This window comes from Meles meles, chromosome 5 (genome assembly GCF_922984935.1).
Source record: "Meles meles chromosome 5, mMelMel3.1 paternal haplotype, whole genome shotgun sequence".
Classification (NCBI taxonomy): Eukaryota; Metazoa; Chordata; class Mammalia; order Carnivora; family Mustelidae; genus Meles; species Meles meles.
In genome coordinates, this window is record NC_060070.1 from 85,512,963 (window position 1) to 85,520,873 (window position 7,911).

At 51.2% G+C, this 7,911-nt stretch overlaps 1 protein-coding gene across 2 annotated transcripts in view; it reads left to right on the forward strand.

The window, feature by feature from the left end:
* The window catches only part of RAB44 (RAB44, member RAS oncogene family), a 32,413-nt gene extending 25,086 nt beyond the window's left edge, over nucleotides 1-7,327 (forward strand). For both annotated transcript variants that reach the window (XM_046004140.1, XM_046004141.1), the window contains 5 exons: nucleotides 683-764; nucleotides 2,010-2,124; nucleotides 3,252-3,353; nucleotides 5,067-5,143; nucleotides 6,709-7,327. In XM_046004140.1, the coding sequence (XP_045860096.1) occupies nucleotides 683-764; nucleotides 2,010-2,124; nucleotides 3,252-3,353; nucleotides 5,067-5,143; nucleotides 6,709-6,799 (467 nt within the window). In that variant the 3' untranslated portion in view covers nucleotides 6,800-7,327. The remainder of the gene's footprint in view (nucleotides 1-682; nucleotides 765-2,009; nucleotides 2,125-3,251; nucleotides 3,354-5,066; nucleotides 5,144-6,708) is intronic.
* Nucleotides 7,328-7,911: the final 584 nt, after the last annotated feature.

A 7,911-nucleotide genomic window follows, 5' to 3' on the forward strand; every position in this document is an offset into this window, starting at 1 on the left:
CTTAAATTTATTTTATTTATTTGAAATTAAGCTCTACCCCAATGTGGGGCTTGAACTCACGACCCTGGTCTTTTTTATATTGTCACTTGGCAAATGAGGAGGGGAGGCTCAGAGAGGTAAAGCAACCTGCCTGAGGTCACACAGCTAGTACAGCAGCAGTGGGTGGACAGCTCCCAGCGCCATCGGTCATCCCTGAAGCCAGTGCTCTCCCCACCCTCCCAGGCTGCCTGTTTCTACCCTGCTGTCTGGTTGCAAGGGAAAGACCCAGGCCATAATCAGGAATGAAACAGGGAGTATTATAAAAATAAAATAGTGACATTTATAAAAATAAAATAATGACACTGGGTGTCCAGAGTGACCTGAGGAATAACGGTTGCTGTGCAGTTGGGAAGACAGCTATGCTCACAGAGGTCAAAAAAATGCAAGGTGCCTCAAATTGGCACTGACTGTGAAGGGGTGGGAGTGCTGCAGGGACCGTGAACCCCACAGGCTAGGGGGTCAGGACAGGCCTCTTGGAGAATATGGGCTCTTGAGTACGGATGGGATTTGGAGAGCCAGGGGGAAGGAAGCCCAGCAGCCAAAGGGGCTGGTGTCAGGGACGTGTACATCCTGGGGCAGGTTTGGGCTGGAAGTCCTGGTTGAGAACTTAGAAACAGGCCTGATGCCCCTCTCTGTGTCCTAGGAGTGGATTTTCGGGTCAAAACTCTGCTGGTGGACAACAAATGCTTCGTTCTGCAGCTCTGGGACACAGCTGGCCAGGAGAGGTAATGGGTACCATCCCCAGTGCTGGGCCCCCAGGCTGAGCAGAGGGATGGAGGGCAGCCCTGACCTTGAAGACTCCAGCATAGGCAAGAGACAACTAAGTGCCCAAAAGGGAGTTCAGGGAGGCAGCAAGGAGTTGAGCTCCAGTGGGCTGACCAAGGAGGCAGGAGAGCCAGAGGCCCCTTGGCTAGCATCCCCACGTGGCCCTCAGGGGACAACTGCCCGATCTCCTATCCTTCCAAAATGTGGGCCCGCCCCTTTCTAGCGAGGCAGTAGGGGTCAAAATTTTCAAGGCACCTTTTCTTTGACCCAGCAGTTCCACTTCCAAAAATTCATTCTGATAAACTCATCCATGACCGTAAGAGCAACATGGCCACAGTAGCATGGTTTTATGTTGTGAAGCACCAGGAATGGTCTAAACAGGTGACCGGGAAGACCCGCCGAGTCAGGGTCTAGCTGCACAATCCGTAGAATATTAGGAAGTCACAAAGAAAGACTGTGGACTCTCTCTATGTACCAACAGGAAAACCCCTCCAAAACATTTTGTTTTGGGGTTTTTTGAAAGGTTTTATTTATTTGAGAGAGAGAAAGGGAAAGAGAGAGCATGAGTGGGGAGGGGCAGAGGGAGAGGGAGAAGCAGGCTCCCTGCTGAGCACAGAGCCCCACATGGGGTTCAATCCTGGGACTCCAGTATCATGACCTGAGCTGAAGACAGCCACTTAACCAACTGAGCCACCCAAGGGCCCCTCCAAGACGTTTAATTAACTGGAAAAGGCAAAGTGCAGATTACTGAATATTAATAATACAGTGAGTGTTTTACACTGTATTTGTGTTTAATAAGAGGAAAGGGTCTGTGTGTGGATATGTGTATGTATATGGTGTGCATGGACACATACATACATTTTTGTATATTCATAAATTTCCTTTGCAAACTGGTATCACTGGACTGCCTCTGGGGAGGAGGGACTGAGTGGTGAGGATGGTGGGGTGGTGGGTGGGGGGAGGAGGGACACCAGAATTTTCACTAGGTACTCTTGGGTACCTTTTGAAATTCAAGCCATGAGAACAGTTACCTATTCAACAATCATACTGCGAGAAGGAAAAGGTCTGCACACTCTACGTGGGCAGCAATTAGAGGCAGGAAAGGTTAAGTCTCCCACTTTGCAGATGAGGTAGCTGAGGCCCCAAAGAGATCAGGGCTAGGGATCCGCCCACCAGGCATAACCTCAGGCAGACTGTCTGGGCAGGTACCACAGCATGACTCGGCAGCTGCTCCGTAAGGCAGATGGAGTGGTCCTCATGTACGACATCACCTCCCAGGAGAGCTTTGCCCACGTGCGCTACTGGCTGGAATGTCTCCGGGTAAGCGGCCATCTTGGCTCCCTGCAGACAGCTGTTGGGGTTGGCCCTGGTTTGTGGAGTCAAGAAGGAACTTGTACCCTTGCCTTCGCCCCCTTTTTTCCCAGGATTACAAATGACATGGCAGACATGTGGGTGATGTGACCCACTGAGGGCATGTGTGGCAGGATGAGCTGGGAGCATAGTCATAGGAAGAAACCACAACCGCAGAGTACAGCCTCCAAAACAAACTACTTCCTCTATCCTCTGAACATTTCTTTCCTGTATACAGCAGCTTGGTGATGTCTTCTTAATGCCTGGGGATAATGCATGTCTAGTACCACTCTAGGTGACAATTCCTCTGTCTGCACATCTCTAGTTCTTTCCCTCATGTACTTAATTGATATATATATACTGAATATTCAATAACATATACTGAAATTCTGCAGTATGAGAAGGGATACGAAGAAAACAGCAGAGGGGTACGAAGAAAGGCATGTTGTCTTCTCTCTGGAAATTTCTAGTCTAGTTGAAGAGAGCAAAAGCAGTAAGCTACTGAAGGAGCCTGGGCTCTGGGTCTGACAGGACCTAGGTTTGAATCCCAACTCCCCTGCCCCAGCTCTATCATCTTGGACAAGCGACTTAACTTCTCTGAACTTCAATTTTCCAACTTCTGTCCTACAGTTGTTAGGATTAACTGATAAAATTGTCTTGAGAACACTGGGTATACAGTAAGAACTCAGTAAACAGAAGCTAGTGGTAATAGTCACTGTCATTGCCATGAAACAATTAGGAAACGAGCCAAGCTAGCCTGTGTAATCAAGCACTGGGCTGTTCAGTGCTTGGGCAAGAAGAGAGGAACGTGGGCAGGAACAATCCTGGAAGGCTTTCTGGGGGAGGTACCTTTGAGGCTGGCCTTGGAAAATGGGTGACATGTTTGCAGGCAGAAAGGAGGGGCAGCCTTACTGTAGCTTGAAGGGGAAAAGTCATGGGTGGGGAAAGGGTGTGGAGTGAGTGTGACATGGAAAGGTGGCGGAGGGGGTGTGTACCCTGTCAGTTTCCTGGAGGGCAGGGCCAAATCCAGCCCAGGGCCTGGCACAGCAGAGCAGGCCCTCAACATGTGTGGCTGAGGACGTGTGTTCTATATGCAGGAATCAGGGCCCGACGGGGTGGTCATCCTTCTCCTGGGAAACAAGATGGATTGTGAGGAGGAGCGGCAGGTGCCCATCGAGGCTGGACAGCAACTGGCCCAGGTGAGCACCTGGACATCAGCCCCCCACCCAGCCTGGACTGGGCAGACCCCTCCCTGAATGGTAGTGAACAGGTTCCCCTCGCCTGGGCAACTGAGAAGGATCCACTGTCCATTCCTGCCCCTCCCTGCCAAAGGCCAGGTCAGAGTGGACATCAGCCTGGCCACCTCCGCCTCCCACTCTCCCTGATCCCAGACCCAAACATGAGGCTGCCCTGGCGGGCATGACATTGACCCTTACATTGAATTAGCAGATCCGCACACAACATTCTGACCTATACAAAAAATATCTTCAGGGTAAAAAAAGGTTTTGAAAGCTTCACTTAAAATTCCCAATCAAATCTTCATTTTCTCTCCGGTCTCTAATTAACATCATATTCCTTCTAATTTATTCTATCTTGGGACCCAAATTCTTCCCTGACAAGATTGCATCAAAAGCCCCACCAGTGGGGCTGCCCCATCCACTGGGGCAGACAGTGGATACTATTTATTTATGAGTAGAAGTTGACCACATTCCAGAAACTCTGGAGAATAATAAGGAATAAAAAAAGAACCCAGCCCTTACCCCACCCCTCTGCCACAACCCTTCTTGGCATTTCCATACTGTGTATCTTGCCCCTTCTACTCTCCTTTCTCATCATCGTGGCTCCTTGGTTGGTGGGATTGTTTTCCCCCTTAAATGTAGTGGCTCATCTCTTTGACAGAGTAATTCCTCCTCTAGCAATTTATCCTAAGAAAAGAATCAGAAGTAATAATCCCTAAGAGAACAGCATAATGGATACCTGCGTATAATGTATAATCAAGCATGTTCCAGAAGGATGTTCTTTACAGTATTATTTATAACAAACATTTGGCAGCAGTTGGTGGTTAAGCTGTGGAGGTTCATGTGAGAGGCTGGCATTTGCCATCAAGAATCCTGTCCCGGAAAAATATTTGAGGGCGTGGAGGAAATGCTTACAATGAAACGTGAAGTCAGAAGAGCAGCTGCAAGTCCAGGTTTAGGTGGGGTTGAACCCCGCGAGGTCGCTGATGTTCGACCGGGGACTGCTGAGCCCCGGGTTCCTGGGCTTTAATCCAACAGCACGATGACCTGAAGCCCACTCACCCCCAGGAAATGGGTTCTGTGAAACAGAATGGAAATATATATCAAACGCTAACAGGAGGGGTTTATATTTTGCTCTTAACACTTTCTGAATGCTCTATGTTCCAATATTACGTCCCCCTCCCAGTTGAGTATTTTCGAAATTAAAAAAAAAGAAAAAAACTAATAGTTTATTTATTTATTTATTTGACAGAGAGAGATCACAAGTAGGCAGAGAGGCAGGCAGAGAGAGAGGGGGAAGCAGGCTCCCCGCCAAGCAGAGAGCCCGATACGGGGCTCGATCCCAGGACCCCGAGATCATGACCTGAACGAAGGCAGAGGCTTAACCCACTGAGCCACCCAGGTGCCCCAAAACTAATACTTTAAAATGTCCCCAGGGACATTTCTCCAAGTTGGGACACAGGCTTTCCACCGTCACTCTGAGAGGGGGCTGTGGAAAGTCTCTGGGGTGGCATGTTTGACAGGTGGCCAGCCAGGCTTGGGGGGGTGGGGCTGGCTTCCCCCGGGGGGGTTCGCGGAGAGGTGCATTGGGTGGGGCTCCGTCTGATGGCTGGGGGTGGTGGGGGGCTGCCGCTGGGACGCTCAGTGGGCTCCCACACGCCTGTCTGCCTGCAGGAGCTGGGAGTCTCCTTTGGTGAGTGTAGCGCCGCCTTGGGTCACAACATCCTGGAGCCCGTGGTGAACCTGGCCCGGTGAGTGCCACCCCACTGCTCCCCACCCAGAGTCCCCTGGGCAGCCTCCAGAGCCCTCCTGTGGGAAGGGAAGGCTGGCTCTGAGGAAGCACAGTGAAGCCGCAGGGCTCACCCTCTGGGGAAGGAGAGAGAGCACTGTGGGGAGAGTCTGAGTGGAGTTCTACGGTTTCAAGGACAGTATCACCTCCTGAAAGCTTCAACCCGCTTTCTCATCCGTGCAGTGCGGTGGGACAGAAAGGGTCCCCTTCCTGCTCTTCACTTTCTCGTAACTTCCACTAGATTTATTAATTTTTTAAAGAAGTTTTTATTTTTATTTACTTACTTAAGTGGTCTCTATACCCAACGCAGGGCTCACACTCATGACCCCGAGATCGCCAGTCACGGCCCTCCCGGCTGAGCCAGCCAGGCCTCCCAGTTTCCACCAGATTTAGAATAAAACCAAATGTCTGGAAATGGCCCTCAAGGTTGGAGGTCCAGTTGTTTGTGCACATGCACACTCACTCACTCAGCTTCAGCCCCTCGGAGGGGCCCTCCCTGACCACTCTCCGTCCCACCACTTTTCTGGATCCCTGTCCCCTGTTTGTGTCCTTCAAAGCCCCTCTGGACAAATTGTAATTGTACATGCAGCTGTCTGGTTTCTGGTTGCTGTCTGCCACCTGCCAGGGGCTGTGGCTCTAGGAGGGCCCGGCCGGGTCTGTTTTGTCCAGCCCTCTCCCTCCACACCCAGGGCCTGGCACATACTGGGAGTCCAATAAAAGATGGAAATGAGTAGGGTGGAAGGGACCCTAGATAAGATGATCTGGAAGCCCCTTCTCTGACAAAGCAGCAAGGGTGAGTCTGGGAAACCGCTTACCTGATCACAGGATAGCCTCTGATGGACAACTGCTGGACAGTGTCCCTTTGCTTTAGGACAAAAGCCCAAGTTCCTGAATGCGGCTTCCAGGCCCCCAGGGCCAGGAACCCCTATAGCCTCAAAGCTTCTTTCTGGCCAGTCTTTAGGCTTTGTGATTCTGCGCAGTGGCCCACACTCAGTAAATCTATCGTGAATGAATGAATGAGCGTCTTTTATTTCCCCAGCCTCCAAGCTCTCTTTCTCACTGAACCATTGCCCTCTGCCAGGAATGCACCTCCCCCTTTCTGCTAGCGAACCCTTATCCACTGCCTAGTCTCAGCTCTGACACTGTCTCCTTCCTGCCTAAATCCTTCGAGAAACTTTGAGGACACGTCCCTGTGTGTGCTTCTTCATTCCTGGGTTGTGACAGCCCCTTCTCTCTCTGTCGCCTCACCTTTCAAGGCAAGGACATGCTGGCCTCATTGTCCTATTCAGAGTCCCTTGCACAGTGGCTGGCACACAGGAGGCTGGAAAGAAGGCTAGGAAAGTGACAGGCCAAAGTCTCCGTGGCCCTGTTTTTCGGGTGCCATGTGGGATGCAGCACTGGATCAGGGCAAGTGGGAAGAGAGGAAGCTCGGGGGGCAATCCCCTAGTCCCCCAGCTGCACCCACGGGCCCCTCCCTGCTGCCCCTCAAGGTGAGACAGAGGATTGATGTGTGGTGTCGCCATACAGGTCACTCAAGATGCAGGAAGACCGTCTGAAGGACTCCCTTGTGGAGGTGACCCCCAAAAGGCCAAAGAAGAGAGCTGGCTGCTGCTTCTGACCCTTCGGCCCAGCCAGAGTGGGGGGAGATGGCCACCCCCCGGGTCTCCTACTCCCCAGTTCCTGTCCCACCTTGCCTGGATACAGCAGTGACAGAGATGGCCAGCTTGGAAGTTCAGGGAATCCCCCCTCAGGTCAAGACTTGGATCCCAGAGCAGGGGCTGCACTAACTCTGCCCTTTGCGCTCTGAAGAAGGATTTGAGGGGGTGCTGGGTCGTGGCGGTAGTGCTTAAAACTCTCGAAAGAATGGAAAAGTCGAGAAAAATGAATTAAGGCAAACACACCATATCATTGGCCACACATCTCTGTGGGGGGAAATTATAGGGTGAATGTGTGGGGGTGTCATTGCCCTTCTGGTATGTATTTGTATTTCTGCAGTGCCTAGGTATTCCTTATAGAATGCGAAATAAAAATAAACGTTAAGGGGAGGGAAAGAATCTTCTCAGGAGCTTGCTTTGGAGCTGATTACTAATTGCTACAAACTGTTCATTACAAAACACTTTATTAAAGCGGTCCCACTCTTCCGTGCCTGCCGAAACTTGTGAACCTTGTCTCACTCACCACCTGTTTGCAAGCATCAAGGTTCTTCCGAGCAGAATCCAATTCCTGGGGAAGAACAGTGTTCTGATGGTCCCCTATAGGCCCCATTTCCCCTGCCTCCCCGAGCCCCGACCCCACTCCCTTTCCCTAAGACCTGCCTCTAAGGGGTCATATTTGGGGATCCCACCCCCTGCTTCGATGCCACAATGTCACCTGGTGCAGCCCTCTGCCCCGAGGTGCAGCCAGGAGGGTGGCTGGGGTGGCCTGGGGAGAAGCAGGGAAACTAGGTTCAGATCACTTTGGGGCTCCTCTTCAGAACTTCTGTTGAAGTTCCCAGAACTGCCTACCATTCATCTCCCGGAAGGTGGCTGCCCATGATAAGCCGGGATGGGGTCCTCAGTGCCCTTAAGGAGGCTGCTTTGAGAGCCTTAGGGTGATGGTCTCTCAGAGTTGACTATCTTCTGTCATGTACGTTTGCTGCCACTGTTGTCCCTGTCATCTTTTTTTTTTTTTTTTCTTAAACAAAGTCTAAAGCATACCTTTAGACACAAGTTCTGGTACTTCTTTTTTTTT